The 25,334-nt window shown below is 44.9% G+C and overlaps 1 protein-coding gene across 2 annotated transcripts in view; it reads left to right on the top strand.

Moving 5' to 3' along the window:
- The window catches only part of RANBP17 (RAN binding protein 17), a 1,172,021-nt gene that overhangs the window by 997,235 nt on the left and 149,452 nt on the right, over window positions 1–25,334 (top strand). For both annotated transcript variants that reach the window (XM_069199335.1, XM_069199333.1), the window contains exon 25: window positions 15,598–15,764. In XM_069199335.1, coding sequence (XP_069055436.1) covers window positions 15,598–15,764 — 167 coding nt within the window. The remainder of the gene's footprint in view (window positions 1–15,597; window positions 15,765–25,334) is intronic.

The raw sequence follows: 25,334 nt of genomic DNA, 5'->3' as shown, positions 1-25,334 counted from the left end.
TTAAAACTCTCTTGCGGAAAATAGTAAGCGATTCGGGAAAAGACTGGGATCAGAAACTACCCCTAGTGCTTTATGCAATAAGGACACATGAGCAATCCTCTACTGGACATAGTCCATTTGAATTGGTATTCGGGAGACAGCCCCATAATTTACTAGACATGGCGGCAGAATTGTGGGAAGAAGAGAACAATAATGAGAGACCCCTCCTAGAGTATATCCACAATTTAAAAACGCACCTCCAGACGGTCTGGGAGGATGTAAGACAACATTTAGAAAAAGCACAAGAAACTCAAAAAAATTATTATGATCAGGGCACCAAACTGCGGGTTCTTCATCCCAACGACCAGGTATTAATCATGCGACCCACCTCTGAACATAAGTTACTTGCAAAATGGCAGGGGCCGTATCGAGTAATAAAAGCAGTCACCCCGGTGACTTATTTGATTGAACTACAGGAGCACCCTAAACGGACACAAATTTACCACATTAATCTGTTAAAGAAATGGGAGAATCCTGAGACCAATAGTGATCCTCCAGCTACGGGATACCTAGTAACACCAACCAATTCATTAGGGCTAGAATTATGTCCCACCCTCCAACCAGAAAAAGAAAGAAACCCTTGTATCAATGATTCCCTACCGAATACAGAGAAAGTCAATTACTCGAGTTAATCCAAAACTATTCCGAATTCTTTTCAGAACTTCCCGGACGAACGTCTATGGTCCAACATCGTATTCGGACACCCGAGGGCCAAACCGTACGCCTACGGCCTTACCGAATTCCCGAAGCAAGAAAGACTATTATAGAGGGGGAGATAACAAAGATGTTATCTTTAGGCGTCATTGAACCGTCCACGAGTCCGTGGTGCTCCCCTGTCGTCTTGGTTCCGAAACCGGATGGCTCTGTCCGGTTTTGTATCGACTTCACAAAGCTCAATGAGATATCACTGTTCGATACCTATCCTATTCCCCGGGTAGACGAAGTCCTAGAGAAGATAGGACATGCAAGTTTTATATCCACTCTTGATCTAACGAAGGGATATTGGCAGATTCCCTTAGCCCACAAGACAAAGAAAAGACAGCGTTCGCAACCCCTTCTGGTTTATATAATTTCACCGTCCTTCCCTTTGGACTTCACAGTGCACCTGCTACATTCCAACGCTTGATGGACCACCTCCTACGGCCCTTCCAAGAGTTCACTGCCGCCTATCTTGACGACATCGTAATTTTTAGTACAACCTGGGCGGAACATCTCCAACACCTAGAAAAAGTGTTCTCTACTTTAGCAAGAGCAGGGCTCACCGCCAATCCTACAAAGTGTGTCCTAGGGCAAACCCAAATAGCTTATCTTGGGTATGTCATCGGTATGGGGGTGTTGCGTCCTCAGAAAGATAAAGTAGATACCATTAGACGGATACCTCTCCCCAGAACCAAAAAGGAACTTCGTTCTTTCCTGGGGTTGGTGGGGTATTATCGTAGATTCATTCCGCAATATTCTACCATTACTGCCCCCCTCACAGATTTGCTAAAAAAACAATATCCTACCACCCTTCCTTCTTTTACTCCTTCTCAACTTCAAGGCTTCCAATTACTCAAAGATGCCCTCTCAACCGAGCCAGTATTGAGGTGTTCCGATTTTTCTAGGCCATTTCACCTTTTTACCGACGCTTCCAACGTCGGCTTAGGTGCAGTCCTAGCGCAGCCAGACGATCAGGGTTATGATCACCCCATTGTCTATATTAGTCGTAAGTTGTTACCTAGGGAAACACACTATCCCACTATTGAGAAGGAATGTCTTGCCATAAAGTGGGCGATTGAGTGTCTCCAATATTATCTCCTGGGCCGGCCCTTCATCCTCTTTACTGACCATGCCCCATTGACTTGGTTAGCCTCCCATAAGGATACTAATTCCCGGGTGTTGCGCTGGTTCCTTGAACTCCAGCCCTTTACCTTTCAGGTCCGTCACATCCCTGGGTCCAGCCAATGTCCCGCTGACTTTCTCTCTCGCTGCCCGGATTCTGCGGTCCTATACCAGTCCAGTTCATGGGATGGGGTATGTAGGCGGGTGTCCTCCACCCCGCCTACCAACGCGAGGTCATGGCGCCCGCCGCGCACCTCCTCCGTTCCCGACCCGCATCATCAAGGAGACGCGTGGGGGCGGGGCTCTCGCCCGGCACCGGTCTTCCGGGTTGCCGCAGCGGGAAGAGAACAAAACGCCGAGACAAGAGAGGACGCCGAGGAGCAACGCGAGGACGCTGGTGGCGAGAGGAAGACGGACGAACCACGAGAACCGGAGGCCACGGTGACCGAACGGAGTGTCGAGGAAAGGAACCCCAGCCCAAGCGGTGGAGCTGAGAAGAAACCGCGAGGAGGAGAGAAATCCTGCCACGACCCAGGAGGGTCGTGGCTGAACAAGGTACGGGCCATATTAAAGGGGCACCGTCAGTAAAGGGGCCAGGGGTGGTGGAAGGAAGGAATAGGAGGCCGGGGAGGGCAGGAAGGGAACAGGGAGGGTCATTTTGGGTATCAGGGATTGGGACATCACGGATCACCTTTCCCACCCTATCACCAGTATACAATAGCCACAATAATAGTCCACTCTACCCTCACTTCTCTTCTTTTAACCCCGCTGACACTATCTCCTATAGTTCCTTCCCTCACACACACCCTCCCTTTTTACTAACAGATAATAGAGATAACAAACTACCGTCCCACTTACCTAGACATATCCTCTTGTTTCTCCGAGAGCCCACGGGAACCAAGAAGAAGTTACCTGGAGTTCGCCATCTAAAAGAGAAAGAAAGAACATTAAAGAGACATACAAGTCAACCCAAACCAACAACAGAGCAACACCAAAGAGAGACTATAAAGAAGTAAAGCCGTTATTTCTACAATCACCTTACTATAATAAATAAATGGCGTTTACGCCCTTGTAGGGCCTAAATCCGAGTCCGAGTCCTCTGTACCACTGAACCCACCCCTACAGTTATGTTATGGTGTTTTGTATAGCGCCAACTGCCTGGAGGCCTTGTAGCGCATATCGGCCTAAATATTACACAAGTTAAAGGGAAAGTGTGACCTCAACATAGATTGAAGTGCTGCCCTGCAATTAAAATAGCCATACATCTATAGCATTTAAACACATACACAAGATGACAGGCCCAGCAGCTGTGATACGACATATTTAAGGGTCTGCATAGGCAGTCACTCGTGTGGGGCAGGAAAGTTGTAACATAGGTAACATCCTCTGTTGTTCACCTCCCTGAGTGGTCAGGAACAGGTAATTGCCACACAGCAGCTGACAATGCAGCATGACATGCCTACACAGTAGGACATGACTGATAATTCCCCTTAACATATCCCCAAACAGGCAGACTGAGGACACTAAACCTTTGGTACAACAATAAGGCTGTACAGCAATGGCACCAGCATTCTACACGTTACTAACAGCAGTGCATTACCACTACCCCTCATGGTAAGCCTACTACCCTTCAGCTGACTGACTTCAGCATACATCTTCCATGTGCAGATGACATACAGTTCACACATACCTGAAATCATTGAAAGTAGTGACGAATCAGGACAGTCCTGTTGTCATGTGCCTCATCCTCATCTGCCTCCCCCTCAGCATCAGAGTCACCAGCCCAAACACTGCTCCAGCATCAATGTCCCCCTCCTCCAACAGTGGGATGTGCCTTCTGAGGGCCAGATTATGGAGCATGCAACAATGATCTTGCAGACTTTCCCTGGTCGGTACTGTAGGGCACCACCAGACACATGGTTTCTGTAGACCTGTTCATTGATCCTCAGAGTTACCAAGGCAATGTGAGTCCCATCAATGGCCCCAATTACATGTGGGAAATTTCCTATGTTGTAGAAGGCTGCTTTTACAGTGGGCAATTCAGGACAATGTGGGAACCTAATGTACATGTGCACATGCTTGAGTAGGGCATCCAGCACATCCTGCAATACCTTACTGAACTGGGGCTGTGAAAGCCCTTCAGCCAGTCCCACTGTAACAGGAAAAGAGCCACTGGCCAGAAAATGCAGGACTGACAACACCTGAACTACTTGCCTAGCACAAAATTACGATACATCACGTCTAAATAAGAACAACGCAAAAGCAGCAACAAAACAAGGCAAGTCAAGCAAAGTGTAGGAGGCTGGACTGGCTTGTAGTGAGTACCAAGGGGTACTTGCACCTTGCACCAGGCCCAGTTATCCCTTATTAGTGTATAGGGTGTCTAGCAGCATAGGCTGATAGATAATGGTAGCTTAGCAGAGCAGCTTAGGCTAAACTAGGAGACGAGTGAAGCTCCTACAGTACCACTTAGTGTCATATGCACAATATCATAAGAAAACACAATACACAGATATACTAAAAATAAAGGTACTTTATTTTTATGACAATATGCCAAAGTATCTCAGAGTGTACCCTCAGTATGAGGATAGCAAATATACACAAGATATATGTACACAATACCAAAATATGCAGTAATAGTATTAGAAAACAGTGCAAACAATGTATAGTTACAATAGGATGCAATGGGGACACATAGGGAGAGGGGCAACACAAACCATATACTCCAAAAGTGGAATGCGAACCACGAATGGACCCCAAACCTATGTGACCTTGTAGAGGGTCGCTGGGACTATTAGAAAATAGTAAGGGTTAGAAAAATAGCCCACCCCAAGACCCTGAAAAGTGAGTGCAAAGTGCACTAAAGTTCCCCAAAGGACATAGAAGTCGTGATAGGGGAATTCTGCAGGAAAGACACAAACCAACAATGCAACAACGATGGATTTCCAGTCGTGGGTACCTGTGGAACAAGGGGACCAAGTCCAAAAGTCACAAGCAAGTCAGAGATGGGAAGATGCCCAGGAAATGCCAGCTGTGGGTGCAAAGAAGCTGCTACTGGACAGTAGAAGCTTAGGTTTCTGCAGGAACGACAAGGGCTAGAGACTTCCCCTTTGGAGGACGGATCCCTCACGCCGTGGCGAGTCGTGCAGAAGTGTTTTCCCGCCGAAAGACCGCCAACAAGCCTTGCTAGCTGCAAATCGTGCGGTAAGGATTTTTGGATGCTGCTGTGGCCCAGGAGGGACCAGGATGTCGCCAATTGCGTCAGGGGACAGAGGAGGCGTCGAGCAAGACAAGGAGCCCTCTCAGCAGCAGGCAGCACCCGCAGAAGTGCCAGAAACAGGCACTACGAGGATGCGTGAAACGGTGCTCACCCGAAGTCGCACAAAGGAGTCCCACGTCGCCGGAGAACAACTTAGGAGGTCGTGCAATGCAGGTTAGAGTGCCGTGGACCCAGGCTGGACTGTGCACAAAGGATTTCCGCTGGAAGTGCACGGAGGCCGGAGTAGCTGCAAAAGTCGCGGTTCCCAGCAATGCAGTCTGGCGTGGGGAGGCAAGGACTTACCTCCACCAAACTTGGACTGAAGAGTCACTGGACTGTGGGAGTCACTTGGACAGAGTTGCTGGATTCAAGGGACCTCGCTGTTCGTGCTGAGAGGAGACCCAGGGGACCGGTGATGCAGTTCTTTGGTGCCTGCGGTTGCAGGGGGACGATTCCGTCGACCCACGGGAGATTTCTTCGGAGCTTCTAGTGCAGAGAGGAGGCAGACTACCCCCAGAGCATGCACCACCAGGAAAACAGTCGAGAAGGCGGCAGGATCAGCGTTACAGAGTTGCAGTAGTCGTCTTTGCTACTATGTTGCAGTTTTTGCAGGCTTCCAGCGCGGTCAGCAGTCGATTCCTTGGCAGAAGGTGAAGAGAGAGATGCAGAGGAACTCGGATGAGCTCTTGCATTCGTTATCTAAGGAATCCCAAGAGACAGAGACCCTAAATAGCCAGAAAAGAGGGTTTGGCTACCTAGGAGAGAGGATAGGCTAGCAACACCTGAAGGAGCCTATCAGAAGGAGTCTCTGACGTCACCTGATGGCACTGGCCACTCAGAGCAGTCCAGTGTGCCAGCAGCACCTCTGTTTCCAAGATGGCAGAGGTCTGGAGCACACTGGAGGAGCTCTGGGCACCTCCCAGGGGAGGTATAGGTCAGGGGAGTGGTCACTCCCCTTTCCTTTGTCCAGTTTCGCGCCAGAGCAGGGCTAAGGGGTCCCTGAACCGGTGTAGACTGGCTTATGCAGAAATGGGCACCATGTGTGCCCATGAAAGCATTTCCAGAGGCTGGGGGAGGCTACTCCTCCCCTGCCTTCACGCCATTTTCCAAAGGGAGAGGGTGTAACACCCTCTCTCAGAGGAAGTCCTTTGTTCTGCCATCCTGGGCCAGGCCTGGCTGGACCCCAGGAGGGCAGAAGCCTGTCTGAGGGGTTGGCAGCAGCAGCAGCTGCAGTGAAACCCCAGGAAAGGCAGTTTGGCAGTACCAGGGTCTGTGCTACAAACCACTGGGATCATGGGATTGTGCCAACTATGCCAGGATGGCATAGAGGGGGCAATTCAATGATCATAGACCTGTTACATGGCCATATTCAGAGTTACCATTATGAAGCTACATATAGGTAGTGACCTATATGTAGTGCACGCGTGTAATGGTGTCCCCGCACTCACAAAGTCCGGGGCATTGGCCCTGAACAATGTGGGGGCATCTTGGCTAGTGCCAGGGCGCCCTCACACTAAGTAACTTTGCACCTAACCTTTACCAGGTAAAGGTTAGACATATAGGTGACTTATAAGTTACTTAAGTGCAGTGTAAAATGGCTGTGAAATAACGTGGACGTTATTTCACTCAGGCTGCAGTGGCAGGCCTGTGTAAGAATTGTCAGAGCTCCCTATGGGTGGCAAAAGAAATGCTGCAGCCCATAGGGATCTCCTGGAACCCCAATACCCTGGGTACCTCAGTACCATATACTAGGGAATTATAAGGGTGTTCCAGTAAGCCAATGTAAATTGGTAAAATTGGTCACTAGCCTGTTAGTGACAATTTGGAAAGAAATGAGAGAGCATAACCACTGAGGTTCTGGTTAGCAGAGCCTCAGTGAGACAGTTAGGCATCACACAGGGAACACATACATATAGGCGACAACCTTATGAGCACTGGGGTCCTGGCTAGCAGGGTCCCAGTGACACATAACAAACATACTGAAAACATAGGGTTTTCACTATGAGCACTGGGCCCTGGCTAGCAGGATCCCAGTGAGACAGTGAAAATACCCTGACATACACTCACAAACAGGCCAAAAGTGGGGGTAACAAGGCTAGAAAGAGGCTACTTTCTCACACAAAGGAACCGCTCAAAGGTCATTTTGGACTTTTGCACAAGAGCACTGAAAACAATTGTATCAACATGAGGCCATCCCCCCATCCCTGGGATAACTCATGTATCAAGAAATTCGCTAAACAGCGTTTAACTGATTGTCGGAACCAGGGACATAACGGATCGGTCCAGCCAAAGGATGACACAATTATAGAAATATCGTCAAACAGTGTCACAGACAATACATTAACGGCAGTGGTAAACCATACAAGCTATGAGGATTGGATTGAACATGGCAGCAGAAATGTCTTCTTGACCAGCCCCCCAAGCGACGCAACCTTTGAGTTTGCTCCAAGCAAACAGGAGCACAACATTTCTCACTGCTCTGACTCCACAAAACGGGGGATCACTAGATTTGCCAGTTCAAACACACATCTCGTACATCGCTGCGGAGTGCAGACAGGTGACTAGCAATGAAAGAAAGCACAGCAATTCTTGTGTTATTCAGTGTTATTCGCCCCACAACACAAGCCAGATGAAGCTACCTAGTGCCCAGGTGAAGGCAAATCCTTTGGCACCTCAAACCGACATAGGTCAGAGCAATTTATTGGCATCAATTAACACAACCTTGACTGTCACAATAAATGCTCTGACATGGCAATCAGATAAGTTAGAAATGCAACTGGACTTGGTACATGTGTTAGCCAAATATATCAATAAAATAGAAACAAAGTTCACAACTCTGGAACAAAGAGGGCTTTGCATCGATACCATAGCACCTGCATGTGATTGTACACCGATAGTGGACAAATTATCATCCTTACCTGAGGTTCTGACCACCATGATCACCGAATGGAAAACAGCCCTGCAAAGTTTAAGTCCCATTAGGCCCCCAACACCTGACACTGCGCTAGTTAAACAAGAAAATCATATTCCATCAGTGGAATTAAACTGAACAGACTCCAGCTCACCCCCAGCTCTGCCACCTCGGTTAGATAACCTGCCCACCACCTTAAATGCCAGGGAGTTGTGCCCAGTGAGCCCAAGAACATGTCACAGCATTTCTCCACTCCGTTTCAATGGAGTACGGAAACAGAGAGAGGCAAAGATGCACCAAACGACTCAGCAAATAGTAGAGATCCAAACTGGCCAATGCCGCTTTTTTACAGAGAGCCAAAAAGAGGCTAAAGAAAGCTAAGAACAAAAGGAAAAAGGATACATTACAGACATTGCAAAGAGTGGAACACACAGTGGCATCTCGAGATGAACCGAGCACATATTCCATCTTTAAATGCAGGACGGCAGATAACAAAACTCAGGAAAATTATAATACTCCTCAATCATCGGACAATCAATCCACACTGCTACTGGCCCGAGTTGGTGCACAGAACAACAATAGCACAAGTATAAAATCAAGAGAGCCTTGTGGCTTAAAGTTATGCAATTATTAGACAATCAGCCCACACAGTCACTGGCCCAAGTTAGTGCTCATGGCATTACAAGACCACAAAATCAAGTGAGTCTCTGGGCTACTTAACTTCAACGAAAATCACACCAGACTTCAAATTGGCTATCTCTGCTGGGGCGAGCATCCGCTTCTCACATTACAACCCCAAGATGCCTGGGTTAATGGATCAATCACATGGTGTGCTACAATCTGACACCACAAGTGGGAACGAACTAAGAGTACCAAAAGTCATTGACGAAGAAACCCAGGGAACAGAGGAACCCCAATACTGCTCCGAAGGTAACCACGACATCTTGAACTATTCATACCTGCTATGGCTGGTCAAGGCACTACCAGAGGCGATCAACATAAACTCTGATGATATCTTAAGAGTAGCATTCTGAGTACTACCTGAACACAGCAATCATCGCAAATCTACCATAATGACTCTAAGCTCTCCAGTATTGGCGGAATGAGTACTGATAAACAAGTGTTCCTCCGCGGATTGGGTTATAAAAGTAGAGCTGATAAGCCATCCAATATATCCCCACCCCCTTAAAAACCAAGCGAAACCGTGGCTCAAAAACCCAGTACCCGCAGTATCCTAAAAGGGGTAGGTTACCTCAAGGAAGACGAATGGAACACCAAACTCTCTATATACTGTACTTATCCAATTTCAACAAGCTGCATTAGAAAGGTGTATTTTGATAGTGGGAATGTAAGCTGCACCAACTGGAGCACTATCACTCCTAATAGAACAACTCTGCAATATGCCTAACAACAGCAGCCAATCCGAGAGTGGCGATCACCACTTGACAATCATTTCTTGGAATGTCACGGGCCTGAAGAGACTCCTAAAACACAATGCAGCTCAACAGCTTCTAAAAAATGCTGATCTACTATGCCTACAAGAAACCTGTCTAACCTTCCCACTGGTTATCCCAGGATTTCGTGAAATACAACTAGCAACAAAAATACATATTTTTGGGAGACTTTCCAGTGGCCTCTCGATCTATTTAAAAGTTAATCTAGAATTTAAAGTCAGCACAGTTCCCACACATAATCAAATGCTACTAGTAATAAGATTGGAAGTCTCTACACCAAAAGGCCACATGTAAAAATCTCTTATAGTCAACCTCTGCTTTAACATATTTGGCCAAACAAGAGTAGAAAGTATGGCACAACTAGTCAATACCTTGGACGGAATATTTTGCAATCACATTGGCTATAACATTATAATTTGTGGGGACTTCAATCTCAGATTTTCAGGAACAAGAGCAGACCCGGATCACCTGGTATGCTTGGTCACTCAACAACTCCAACGTTTCCTTAGTAAACGGGCCTGTCTCTATTCAGCATTTTCAAAAAGCAAGCTCCTCTGCACAACCGTTTCCAAAAGCTTTCCAGGGCAAGAGCACCCTAGACTACATCTTCATCTCAGAGGAAGGTATTGACTGTCTGGCATCTTTTGAAATATTACAACTAAATGCCAGTGACCACATAAATCAATAGGAACCTCCCAGGGGGAAGAAGAATCACAAATAATTAGACAAATAAAATAGGGACCTATGGCATTTCCAGCATACAACAACTGGTTAAATTTCAACGGCCCGATTCTGTTGTCACTCACGAGCGAAACACTTTGAACTAATTGGCCAGACCTTGCCAGCAGTCTCTTACAACAAGCAGGATCCTCTGACATCTCTCAACGGCGTCTTGCAAAAGTCCTTCCCCAGCATTCCATAATGGAAAGTAAGCGAAATCTTGGTAGGCTGAGAGAACGACATGCCAAAACAAAGGACACTTCAATAAAAAAAAAGCGCTAACCTTATCATCATCACTAAAATTACGAACATATACCAAACAACATAAGCAGCTGATCTGGTCCTTAAAACGTCAACAAGCAGAAAAGGAATTTGCTCATGTCTAATCCCTGATAAGAAAAGACAACCATGGTGACATATGGAGATATATTAAAAACAAGATGGGCCAGAACGACCAACGAACCAATGTAATAAATGAAGCCGCATGGCTAAAACATGTAAAAAAAAATGTATATGCAGTTGACCCATTCTCTCCGAAACAACTAAGGGAAGAACCTGATATTTACGAACCCCCAACCAGCCATGGGGCTTGCTCCCTCCTCAGGTGAAATTTCCACCATCCTGCACAGAATGAGGTCGTTTGGGGCCCCGGGTCCCAATGGAATTCCTGTATATATATTCAAAGAAGACCCAATGCTCTGGTCACCAATCCTCTCTGCACTGTATGGTTCCTGTCTTGATTCTCAGGAAGTACCATCGAATTGGAGCGGCTCTTACTACACCCAGTTTACAAAAAGGGGGACAGGCAAGATCCAGCTAATTATCGTCTTATCGCCCTTTTGGATAGTGAAGCAAAAGGTCTCACCTCAGTTCTCTTGGAAGAACTACAAAGCTCGGCAAAGGCCAAGGAGATAGTGGCACTTTATCAAACTGGCTTTAGGGTGAATTCCATGACCACAGACAACATCGTAGCCCTTTCTTTTTTGGCTCATGAGGCTGTCGTTAAAAAGACACTACCACTCTTTGCTTGCTTTGTGGACTACTCTGCAGCATTTGATGCAGTGGACAGGAATTTACTATGGAGCAAGCTAAAAAATTGGGATATCCCAAGTAAGCATCTAAGGGCAATAACTCTACTGTACACATCCACCTGAGTAAGTATCAAGTTGTCGAACTCCACTGTCAGCAAGGAGATTCCCACTACCAATGGGTTAGAACAAATGTGCCTACTAGCACCGCTATTATTCAATCTTTACACAGCAGACATGTCGCAGACGCTAAGACAAGCAAATCTGATTCCACCAAAAATTGGAAATTTAAAAGTCACCCTGCTGCAATATGCGGATGATATTGTTCTGCTGGACCAATTGGCTTACAAAAAGCATTAACAGCCTTGCACAGCTACAATACGGCAAAGAAAATGAAGGTGAATGCTACCAAAACTAAAGTTGCTATATTTGGTGGTTCATCGAAACATCAGCATTCTCGTTGGAAGCTGGGGCCATTTATCATCAGGAGCACAGATGTGTACAACTATCTGGGCGTCTGTCTATCAGCTTAGGAAGCGTCCAAGGCCCACTTCTATCATCTGAAGGCAAAGGCTGATTACAAAACAACCAGAATATGTCAGTTAAATAACCTAATAGAAGGCCCATCAGCAAGATTAATACTCCAAATCCTCAAAGCCGCTTTCCTTCCAGCATTGAACTATGGTCATGAAGCCTTTCCCGGCAAACCTACCGCCTTGATAGAAAAGCTCCATGTTAAAACCTATAAAAGACTGTTCAAGCTGCCACAATACATTAGGAGTCTGATAAGGCTGGAAACTGGACTGGAAGGACAGTACTGGGCTTTGATGGGGGCCTTCCTGAAATACCATCATAGGATAGTTATGGCCCCTCCTAACACCTTTGAAATCATCTCTTCGACACATCTTTGAAATAAAAATGAATCCCTGGTCACAATATCTAACGGTAGCTCTAAACAAACTCCAAATCAACCAAGCAGAACTGATCAAATTGGCACAGTCACATATCTCAATCAAATCTGTGCTGAGAAGACAGACAAAAACACTTTCCCAGGCATGTGACTTTGAAAAACTGAGCAACACTCCTGTGCAAGAAGCGCTGGCGGACACTTATATAAACATCTCACAGCACTTGGCACCACAGCTATACCTTGCCTGCACCATCAGGAAAGCCTGTGTGACACAATTTGCTTTTGCTAGACTGCTTGGCCTGAGGACAAAGGAACTAAATCCAAAATGGAACTCCCTCAATAACATAAAGGGTTGCAGGTTTTGCGAATACAAAACAGAGACTTTCATCCATCTATTGTGCTGCTGCACGGCACTGATGGATGCACGATGCACTTTATTAAGACCTCTTTTTCTTCGCCACGGCATAAGATCCTGCATAAGAGGCCAAATCATTGGTGTTCGTCCTTCAAGGAACCAGCTGATCTGCCCAAATTTGGGAAGTTTATTACGCAGCTCCAAGCAAAACTGACTGACCGCTCAATGCGCACTTAGACTTTCCTTTTAGCTACAAACTGCTGCACACAACTAACCATAATACTGAGACATTACCATTTGTTTTTAAAGCTCGGATATGTAGATATGTGTTTTAATTGTAATCCTTTTATTTGGCCTAGCCTTTGTTAACGGCAATGATATGCATTCAGGCATTTTACCTTCTGTAATAAGACATTTTACTGAAACTTCATCACAATGATTGCCTTCCGGGCTGCACTCTATACATATTTATCTTTTGTATTTATTTTTGTGTACTCTTCCAAGATTTTAGGTAATCACGCAATAAAGAATGAATTATTAACGCATAAAAAAGAGTAATTAATGGCAGCCTGGCACTATGTTGTGCACAGGACACTGGGGCAGATATTACCTGTAACTGCTCTATTTCATTGTCTTTCTGTTGTAGGTGAGGCTGGATCCGGTTAGGTAAGAGCCTTCTGCAGCCCTGTTCGCAGTTGTTGCCAGTGCACCAGGAAGATGTGAGCTGCCCCAGGCACCTCTTTTTAAAGGCAGACAACAGAAATACTAATCCACTGTCTTTGGGCACGACACGGGTGGAGGGAGGAAGCTTAAACAACATTCCTGGCCCATTGGCAAGGCCAAGTGGGTCTATACAAAAAGAGAAAATGCCCCCCAGCCCTGAGGGTGAAGAGACATTAATGCTCATAAATGCATGTCTCCACTGATGAACTTTACTGCATATGGTAATTCATACTCATTAATGCTGTCAACATTGGCCATCATTAGTGAATGGATGTTCATTACTGCATGAGACAACTACTATTCATTGCTGCGTAAGGTCATTGAAGGCTACTGATGAAGTGTTCTTTGAAGCTCTTGAATGCTGCTGCCATAGAATGTCATTATTGCTTGAAAACATTTCTGCTCATTACTGCATAAGGTCATAAATACTCATACTACTGTTCCTAGAATCATTGTTGTGTGTTACCGCCAAGTCTGTTAAGCCTTATTACTACCTCCATTTCAGGAAACACCTTCAAAGCCTCATTTTCGGAGACTCTTTTATCTCACTTCCACATTCTTAAGACTACTCCTTTCCCAGAGAATGTGACTGCACTCTTTCTCTTCTTTGACACCCACAAATAATTATTACCACAGTTGATTGTTCCATCCTATTCCCGTTGCTGCCCTGGTCTATCCTGCCTGAGACTAATCCTGTACTACATAGTCTGTTACCTTTATTTCCCTTCTAATAGTGCTCTGAATTGAACATTAGGTGGTATGCTGGTGCTATATAAAACTCTTTAAATAAATTAATGTCTGGGTCAGTATTAATGCTCCTTAATTTCTGGTGACCTTGTTATTAATGCTCAATAATGCACACAACTCATTCCTATTGGGAGTTTTTGATCGTAATTAAAAACAAGGACTATTGGGACTATAAGATTGGTTTTGCAACTACAAAAAAACAATTTGGAGGTCCTGTAACTTTAAGGAAAGCTCTTTTTTCCAGTTAATATATTAATGACCTCAGTGTAGTGTAGCAAGCTGCCACCAAAATCTAATCATATATAAATATATCATTTTGTTATATTTCTACATCCCAAGATTTTCCAATTGCAGCCAATAGGGGGGACGTGTTGCTCCAGCCTCCACTCATTATTAACCTTCCTACTCTCTCTCCGTGCAGAAGTTGGATAGTCCTCTTCATTAAAATCTGCTACACACTGGCCAAGAAGCAGTCTGGTGAAGGCCTGTGTGCTCATTTCACCCGGCCAAGGCTGCTACAGCTGCATTAGTTCGAGGGGTGCCTGTTCCAGACAACTGCCAGGCTGTGATCTAGAAGTTGGTACATAGGTTCACAAAGAACTAGTGCCTTGACAGCCATGACCCGCTGGAATGGCATTTTGTCCAATTGGACCTGGGAGACTTTTTGATTTAAGCCCGCTCTCCATACCCTCCATCTTTGGGGTAGGTATTGCTATAGGATCTATTCTCAGGTTAATGCTCTTTATGGTGGTTATCCTGTTGAACTCCAGATTCCTCAATGCCCTCCTACCTCTCTGTTGTGCGAAGTGGCCTCTTTAACATCAACAGAGGTTTTAAGTTAGAAGATCAGCACACTGACTGATAATTTGTTCTCCCCTCTCATTCTGAGGGTAAGGAAAGAGAGTGATACAGGAAATTGTGCCCAGGAGTGGCACTTTATTTACAATTCAACTTTATCACTCCCAAGGCATTACAGAGTCACCTCAGATTGAAACAACATCACCTTCTAGCACATAGGAGCATTACTGAAGAACTCCCCAGATCCAGTCTGGTGCCTGAGAATATTCTAAAGGTGAGGAATATGTGTTTAGATGGAGGAACCACCTGAAAGAGTGTTTCCCATCGTAAGCAACGTTTTCATTAACAACATATGAGTCTAAAGAAACGTTTCTTAAGGTTTGCCATATGTTCTGATTTTGCATTTGTATTAAGAGGCTGGAGCACTCTGGATGCGTCTTACATTCATAGATGAGCTTATGTTCCTGTAACTTTTGATCATGGTTTTTGATTTACTCTGGTACTACTTATGTTTCAGCTTATCTATGTGGATACAAATTATTTCGCTCAAGGATATTTGCAAAAATAATAAGTAAAAAGGGAAAATAATGAATAAAAAGTAAATTCAAAGAGAGGTTTTGCTAAATGTAAGTAGCGCTTATTGATATGTGCTTAAATTTGATTTAGGTAGCGTAAGATAGAAAAGAAACACAAAAATTGCAAGCAGTTTAACCGCACAAGATGAACAAACAAAAGTAAAAGGAATGGTACTGACACATTCTTTTTATGACGCATTGCTGAGCTTTTCCAAGGGTACTGTCACAGAAGATGAATAATCTTTTTTTTCTTGTAGATACAATTGTCTCCTCAAGCTGTTGCGCTTGTTTAGACTACATTGTTAGCTACCTCTTCAAACATCTAGCAAAAGAAGGAAAAAAAACACTAAGACGTAGAGAAGTTTGCCAAGATGGGCAAAGGTTACTCCACTTCATGCAACAGAATCCAAATGTACTACAACAGGTAATATTATGAGTGTGGATAACATATTAATCTACATGTATATATTTTTATTTTTATTATCTTATTTGTCCCATGTGGTCTGGAAAGTGCATTGATGTCTTAAAATAACCTGTAGTGAAACAACCAAAATCTCCAAGCTCATAATTGTGACCCTCTCTCTGGTGTGCTCAGTACATCGACGCACATAAGAAGCCTCTTCTTTCAAAGCAGCCAAACCTTTGTAATGGGTACTACCAAACTAACCTTGGTTAAAGCATAACTGGAGGCAACCAGTTACAAACAGAAACACTCTTTTTTGCATATCTTTTTATGGTCATTCATGCAGTAAGAGCAGCATCAGCACATGAGATTCTCTTAATTTGTCCTATGCATTTTAATGAAAAGATCTCAGAATGTACCACCATGCCTACTGTAGGCTTTCAACATGTTTACCTTATAGTGTTCTGTGTATTTTGGGTTCCTTTTTTCTGAACTGATCAAAATGTCCTAATTAGCTCATTGAACTACTACTGACTACAAAAAGCCAGATTTTGTTTTAATGAATGTGTTGTGTTTTCAGTTTTTATTAATAACAGAACATAATCTAGTTTTATTTGTTCCCGGTGTTTTTCCTTCTAATTTCGAAGTGTATGATCCATAAAAGTGAGCAGTCCGTAGTTAACATAATTTTTTTTATCCTATATTGATGATATGTTTCCTATAGGTTCCATTACCTTCTTTCCTCCTTGAACTTTGCCTGTGATTCACCTTGACTGCAGCCCTTAGGAAAAGGATGAAAAACATGACTTTCTTACTTAAAATCTTACATTATGTTAGTTTCTTCACTAGAATAATGTATAAAACCTAAATTTTCTGGAGAGATGTAAAATATAACTTATTCTTGAAGAGATCTTCCCTCTGTCAAAACTACAGGCAAAAACAAATTTAAACCACAGTTGACTGTGGGAAAAAAGCATGTAATATAATGGTTTCTTCATAGAGACAACAAACTCCATGTTCTAAATATCCTTGCAGTTTGTGTGGTGCTGCCAGTGCTTTGTAACTCTGGCATCCTTTCTCGCTCTTTAACATTCCTATCTAGTACCATAGCCGATGGGTGGTACGGGCTGCCAAAAAAATTCAAAGTAAGGTGGTAAAACACGATGTCTGAGGACTGCCACAGCTTTACATGCCTACAATCAAGAAATACTTCTTCCAACCCTCTCATTCTAACATCAACTATATCGATTGAGCATCCTTGTACATTTCAGTGTAAATGAATGCCAACAAATGGCGCTTTCAGATTTGCCTAAAATTGCTCCTTATGGGTGTGGGGTGTTTTTCTTTGTGGAGCAGATACCTCATAATGATGATTTCTCTTAATCAGGCTCATGAGCTAATGGTAGGTCTCCAGCTACCTTTAAGTAGCTATCCTGTGTGCATCCCAGCCTACTAAATAAGAATCTTTTTCTTGGTTGAATTAATGGATGTATGCCAGAATTGTATATTCAAGAGAAAAATGAATGTTTTTCAGAACTCATGAGCTGATGTTTGGAGGAAAATAGCAAATTTCCCCAAACAATTTGAAGCTGATAAAACATATGGGGAGACCTGTTAGTATTATCATTATCATCAGGAGAGTATGTGGCATAATGGCCTTGGCTGCTGACTTCAGAGCTGGGGGAACCAGGTTTTGAGTCTCTGCATCAGTCCAGCATCCTGTGATTCTGGGCAGACCACTCAGTCTTCCCATCCCTCCAATTCAGCACCTTGAGACCCTCGCAGGTGATTTGCTGCGCTTTACAAATCCTGGATTTTTTTATTTAGTTTTTTATCATTACTTTCGTGCCAGGGGCTTTTCAGCTGTGGCTGTTTTGTATTACCCTTGTATAGGCATTCCAGATTAACAATATCATTTTTCATTACTGATGGCAACCCTGATTGATGCACTGAGGTGATCAGCACTAATAGTTGTGCATATGGCGGACACTAGTGTAATCTTTTCTGATGTGGTCTCTATTGCAACACTAATAATATTGGTAGCTCACAGTGATTTTCATTGGATACAAGTAGCTCTTATTGAACAAAAGGTTAGAGACCCCTGCTCTAGATTCTTGACTTATCTTATTCAGCATTTTTGGATGCTGTTGCACATTTGCAGGTGAACTCTGTGATTTCCTTCCATTTGTATGATACTTGGACATGGATATTTAATTTGAGGACATTGATATATAAGTTGAAAGTCATTTCATTTCTTCCAGAAATGTATGGATTATCATTGTTATTTTAATGAACACTGTTTTCTGAACACAGTTTTCGGAGTGCTCTATTTCCAAAATTCGCAGAACTATGTTATTCTAAAGAGTGCCTCTTGTGGTTAATGATGTCCATTTGTATGATAGCCTTAATTGTCATTTGACAGTGACATTGACAATGCCATCCATTCTGTTTCTGCGGATAAAACTTCTGTTTAAAGTAAAATAACTGTAGAATGCAGTACCCTTTCTTTCATTTACTAATAAAACTTGACTAATAAGCCAATAAAATATGCATATATAGAACAGTTATTGCTTGACCTCTCCGCTGTCTTTATCACTATCAACCACCCCACCCTCATATGCACCCATGACTCTCGAGAAAGATTTGTCAGCAGTGTCCTGTACTCATTCTCCTGCTTTTCCGACCAACATCGGTTTGTTCACATGGGCACCTCCAGGTCCAAAAAATCCATATCACCTGCAAAGTCAGTCATGAGTCCCTAGCGTACCCTGTCATTTTCAACTTCTAGATGGAACATCTTGGTGCTCTTCTCACAAATAACAGCATCAGCATTCACCAATTTGTTGATGATAACACTACACTCTTTAAAAGACTCCTGTGGTTCAGATATCTAACACCTCAAACAGTTCCTGCACTTCATCTAAACCTGGGTGTTCAGTGCCTCACTCAAGCTCAACCAAACAAAGACAGTTTTCCTGTTATTTGGCAAGAACAAGAAACAAAAAAGCATTACATATGGGGCTCCATGACATGTGCCAAGTCATTTGGATTCAGGCTGGTCACCATCCTCACCCTCAAGAAAGGCACTGCCCAAAAAAAAAAAAACAGAGAACAGCCTGGTGTCAGTTTTGTCTTTAGAATAAAGTGTAATCATTCCTTCAGAAAGCGACTTTAGAACTTGTAGCAGTTCAAGCCCTCGTGCCCTCGCATCTGGATGGTGTGAACACCCTACTCCATGGCCTCCCAGGTTCCACACTGGCACCCCTAACAAGCATGCTATATGCCGCAGCATATCTCATCCAGGGCCTAATGAACTATGATCAAATCACCTACATCCTGAAGGAACTCCATTGACTCTCCATGTCTTCCTACACCATCTTTAAGCCCAGCAGCATCATTTAAAAAGCTATCCCGATCAGCTCCAACACCTAAATTGCAAATAAGATCACCATCTCTAGTGGTTCTCAGCACGCCTACAGCCAGAGCATTATCAACTACAAAGAAGTGCAAAAAGAAAAAAAAAAGAGCTAGCTGACCTTCTCCATCTATGCACGCGGAATCTGGAACAGTATCCTTGTCTCCATTAGGACCACCCCAATGCTGCTTCAGTTTAGGAAAGAGTTGATTGAAGATGCACCTCTTAAAAATCATACATCGCAATGCATCAACAGTTCACAAACCAGGTGCCTCTCCAGTCACTTGCTGACTTTATCCAGGTCTTTGACCCACTACAGGGCTATGGTGCCTGTTGGCTAGGATTGCATTATAAAATTTCCATTTACGTACATACAGTCTTGACTAAAACTCTTCCTGTCTGATTGTTCTGATCATGCTATAAAATATGAATTATTTGGGTTCACTCCCATTTACATCGTATGCACAGAAGTTGATAAAATACCACTAGAATTTGAGCAGAGTTGCTGCAAAATTCAGTTTATATTCAACACACATATAAGCAAACTGGCTAAAATTGTATTAATGCAAGGTGATACAAATAGCAGAGAAACATAAATGGTCAGACCACATTGCTCTAAGATATTAAGATTGCATCACAGTAATACACTAGCATCACCAAATACAAGGAACTATAAAAGAAAAAGAAAAGGATCCCACCTTTGTAGGAAGATTAGATCATACGTGTTGGACTTGGCCCTCTCTGCAGGGTCACCCCACACATTTTGCTTTCACTCCTGTTTTGCTGAGATTGTTTTTGCTGGCCATGGGACTATGCACACTTTACTACTGTCAAGTGCTAAAGTTCTTGTGTTCTTTCCTTTAAACATGGTGAAATTTGGTTAGACCCAATTTACACAGTTAATTTACTTGTAACGTGGACTACAGGTACTTAGGGCTGGCAAATTAAATGCTACTAGTGGGCCTGCAGTACTGATTGTGCCACCAGTTTAAATAGCCTTTTAAAACATGTTCCAGACCTAACATTGCAGTCTGTGTGTGCCGTTTTAAACTGCCATTTCGACCTGACAGCATAAACTTTTGCCAGACCTAAACCTTCCTTTTTAATCCATATATGTCATCCCTATGGTATGCCTTAAACAGCCTATAGGGCAAGTTGCGTTTTATTCAAAATGTTGGTCTTGTACTTTTAAGTTTGACATATCCTGGTAGTGGAAAACTCTCAAATTCGTTTTTCATTATTGCTAGGCCTACATTTCCCATAGGATAATACTGGGTTACCTTATTACAATTAATACGTTATAACTTGTGATTGAGAGCAAGTAGGAAAGTCATGTGTGGTGCTTGGGGAATTATATTTTAAAACCTCCTTTGATGGTAAAGTCAGATTTGAAGTGAGCATTCTGAAAGTGCCAGTTCCAGAAATTTGTCATTTTATTGTCCTAACCATTTGGTGACTGCAGACTGTCCCTGGGTCATATGACTAGGTGTAGTTGACTGCAGCCTCTGTTGTTCAGAGTGTAAAGGGTCTTTTAGATGAGGGCGGCCTTTTGTTCTTTTCCTTATCCCTGTTCCAGTGTGGTTGTGATTTCTCATGTGGTTGTTTACATAAAGCATAACAATTCATCATACTCATTACCTGCAGTCACCCAACATCTTTCCTGGCAAAAGCTTCCATACTATTATCAAGCATTTTGGTCCAGCCTTTATTATATGCACAGGAGCATCCTCCTTTGGGGAGATCACAGTGTTGTCAGTGCATCATTTTCTTACAGGAGTGTTACTGTTCCATATCGTATTTTCTGATAGAGACTTGTAGCTGCAGATTCCTCACCTTTTGAATATTCCCCAGGCATCAGACTGGATCTGGAAGCTTTTTCAGCAGTACCACTGTGCTCCAATAGGTGGTGTGGTGTGGCCCCTCCCTGGCGCTGTTCCACTCCAGAAATGACATGTGGAGCATGTATGGAGACCACCCCTGAACGTTGATGTCAGTTGTTATCTTTCCGCGCCACAATACACAGATCCAGAGCTCCTCACTCTCTGAGACTCACCTTGATTTCTTCCAAAATTTCTCAGTGTGCAAGGGATGTCACCCCCTAAAACAACAGGTTTCAAGCCTTATCGGGACTGTTGCAAACAAATATCTGTGACAGATCCCTATCAGGTGTGCCTGTGGTGCTTGCGATGGCACCACGGCACCAAGGCCTGCAGAGACTTCTCATCGATAAACCTGATGACCATTGAGAAACATGAGGTGAAACTCTACTTCACCAAGCACAAGAAAACTCCTCGTCCAGATCGCACCAAGTTGAAGGTTTGTTCTTGTTGCTGCTCCCATTCCTGGAGCCCATGGAGCCACTCAGGAGGTCTAGCTTCATTGCACTCCAAGTCTTTAGGTAAGGACAAAAAGCATAAGAAGTCCAAGCAGAGCTCCGCTTCCTTGCACCCCTCTCATTCACAATGGGGCAATACTACTCTTATTGAACTTGCTTCCAAATTAGGCCAACTTCAGAGCCAGTTTCACAGCTGGTTCCAGGACAGTCTCAGTTTCCCAGGCCTTCAGCCTTTCCACTCCATATCGAATAGCTCTTCCACTCAGCCATGCTCCAGTTATTCGGATACCTGCCGACCTCCTGTGATGCACCCTTTGGGCCCCACTGAGCCAAGATACCCTCCACCTGGAACCCCGTCAGCCGGTGTACCCTCTGGGCCCATTTTTCCTCTGGCTCCTCTTCTGAACACGCTTCTGATACTTTGACCCGCACTATCCCCGGGCACATCCCATCCCTGATCGTCCGACCCTTGAGCATCCGCAGGGTTGTCAGCACACTCTGCATTTCCTTTTCAGAACCGATTCTGACAATGATAATGACCTGGGTGAAGAGTTCACTTAGCCCTTTTAAGACGGCCATTGGTACAAAGGCTTATAAGAGGCTAATGGCCTTGATACCTCCCCAGAGACAGCACTGTTGTCTCCATCTGAGCCAGTCACAGAATAATCCACTTCATATGCCATGGCAATAAGAAGAATGGCTGAAGTTCTTGATCCTACAGCTTCCTGCTCTACAGGTCAAGACAAATGTTTCAGCCAAAGTTCTCCAGCCTGGGCCATCCTCCTCGGAGCTTCTCCTGACCTTTAATGGCTTACTGATGGACACCTTATTAGGTGCTTGGGCCAAAGGGTTTTTCAGCCAGTCGGTGAATCGTCATGTTGCCAAGCGCAATCGGCCTCCTCCAGGCTACCCAGCTTTTCTTTCTCAGCACTCCTCACCAGATAACTTCATGTTCCATGCCTCCACAAATTATTCCAACTCTAATACACTTCCTTCTACTCTCCCTGACAGGGAATCTAAAAGAGAGGAAATGTTTGGAAAATGTGTCTTCTCATGCATCAGCTTGAACCTCTATTCCATTAACGGCAGCTATTTGTTTCCCTTTATTCCCACAGAGGCACGAGTCTTCCCTGATGTACCTGATGACCTTTGTTCCATTCTGGCTCAGGTGATTCAAGATGATTGTGATGCGACCAAGTTAACAATTTATTGTGGCTTGGATCTTGGGCACCACAAGTTCCATTGGGTGGGCTCTTGACACCTGTGTTGCTATTTGTTGCCATGGGTAGCTGCACTCATCTGGGTTCTCGGGTCCTCACTGATGTATATGCACTATGGCGCACTCCCTGGGCCTCTCTGCCCCACCTCACCAATCACAGCAGTTCCACTGTTTCTTTTGCAGCATTGACCAAGGTGCCCCATAATTCCAGGCTTTCCAGCCACCACAGGGGACCCAGCAGTTTTAAAAATATGGCGAGGTGCCAACCGCCCTGATGCCAAGGTCAGAGAGCCACACACTCCACGTCTTCCTCCAGCTCCACCTGCCAAGCCTCTTCAGCATGTCCATCCAAGGGACCAGTCATCTGGTGAAAGGCAGAATCCATCGATTTCACCCTGGTTGGCAGACCATCACTTAGGACAGGTGTTTTCTGCAGATTGTACACAAAAGATCTATCCGTCCTTCCTCTCTTCCCCACTGCACTAACCCCCACCCACCCATGCAACTGACAGATCATCTGCCTTCAGCTGTGCACAGCAAAAGTTTGCTAACAGTGCTTGGCCTGAGGCCAGGCCCTGTGGTCAAGCCATCTGGAGGCAGCTGACCCCCCCTGTAGGCAGCCAAACTCACGCTGTGCATGGCCTTTCATCACATGAGGCATGGGCCCTTCGTCCAACTTCCCGCAGGCAGCCATCCCCGCAATGCACACGACCTTTACTTATGCGTGGCATGGGTTAGCCGCATGGCCTGTTTTGCAGCCAGGCCCTGTTTCCAACTCCATGCAGGTAGCCAACCCCATGCTGCACACAGCCTTTGGCCATGCACAGTGGGGGTTGATCACAGGGCTTGGCCTGCTGCCAGGCCCTGGAGTCAACCCCCCCTCCCAAGGCTGCTAACCCCACACCCTGCACAGTCTTTCCTTGTGCAACATAGGGTTGGCCTTCGGACCTGAGGGCCCCATCACTAAGGGTCAGATATAACAAAAGGTGGAGGGGTGCCACGCTGCCAACCTCCTGAGCCTTATCAGGAACTGGGGACCCCATCCTTCAGGGCCCTGTGCATTTTGAAGGGGAGGAAGGCAGCGTGGTCCTCCCCCTGAGCCTCATTGGGCCCTGGGGACCACCTCCTCAGGGCCCTATTGTTTTAAAGGAGAGGGTTGCCACATGTCTCCTCCCTGAGCCATATTAGGCCCCGAGAACTGCATCCTCCAGAGCCTTGTTTGTACAGGAGATGGGCCATGTGGCCCCCTCCCCAAGCCCAATTATGCCCTGGGGACCCCAACTCACAGGGCCTTATGTTTTTTAAAATGGAGGAGATCCAAATGGCCCCAATCCCTGAGCCTTAATAGACCTTTGGGACCCCATCCCACTGGGCCTTAGGATTTTTTAAACCGAACGTCACTAGGCCTTGGGGACCCATCCCCCAGAGTTCTTGAAAGGGGGCCTCTCGGCTCCCTCCTCTTTTGTTAAAAGTAGCAGCCATGAGGGGTGGAGCCCCTCTTGTTTTTTATACGTTTCGGCCCCAGGGGTGAGATCCATGGGACCTATAATGGCTTAGGAAAGGGGCCTGCATCCCTCCCCTTTAATTAAAGTGGGCCATTCAAGCTCGGTGAGGGGCCATTCACGGCTCAGTTAGGAGGGCCATGCACCCCCACCCTTCTGTACCCATTATAGCCCAGGGGGGTAGACTTCCCGGTTTCCTTTAATACCTTGGGTAGGCGGGCTGCCCTGCCCCCTTATCAAATGCGTCCCCGGGGCTGGCTGCCAGGAGCCTATATTGGTTCGGGGCTGGGTTGTTTTTTTTCCAATTTTGGCTGGGGGTTAAGGGGGTTCCTTCTGTGTCCCCTGCCCCATAGGGCATAGGGAGGCAAGGTTATTCCGACCCTCTCCCCTTAGATCTTTTTTTTTGTTTGTTTTTTTCCAAACTGCATGACAAGGGGCTAAGGGTGAGATGTACAAAGGCTTTTACCGGTGACCAATAAAATGCCTTCTGGCAAGTACCATCCCCATTTTCCAAGTCAGTAACCTATTACCGACTTGCGAAATGTGTTTGCGGCTCGCCATTAGGAAGGACCATGCCAAGGGTGTTCCTTCCTAATTGTGACTCGCAGGGGGATGTAAGAATGTTTTGTGACTGGGAATGCGGCTGCAAAACATTGGCAGTTACTACCAACTTCAAGTTGGTGATAACCTATTCACAAACTGGAACGGGTCCTCAACAGAACCCTTCTTTGTGAATTGTAGTGAAAATGTTTATTCAGAGCAGGCAGTGGTCCCACTGACCATTGTCTGCTCTGAATGAATTAAAAGAAAACTTTTCTTTTTTTTTTTTTTTTTTTTTTTAATGCATCCCATTTTCCTTGAAGGAAAACGGGCTGCATTAAAAAAAACTGCTTTATTTATAAAATAGTCACAGACATGGAGGTCTGCTGACCCCAGCAGGCCACTATCCCTGTGAGTGTGATCATTCCCAAATGGGTCACAAATTGCGATCTGCCTCATAAATATTAATGAGGCAGGTCCCTTGCGACCCATTTGGGAATTACAAACAATGTGGTTAACACTGTTGTACATTTTGTTTTGCGATTTTCAAAACAGTCGCAAATTCCAAAATGTCGTACAT

This window comes from Pleurodeles waltl, chromosome 7, assembly GCF_031143425.1.
Source record: "Pleurodeles waltl isolate 20211129_DDA chromosome 7, aPleWal1.hap1.20221129, whole genome shotgun sequence".
Taxonomy (NCBI): Eukaryota; Metazoa; Chordata; class Amphibia; order Caudata; family Salamandridae; genus Pleurodeles; species Pleurodeles waltl.
This window is presented reverse-complemented; position numbering and strand designations above follow the sequence as displayed.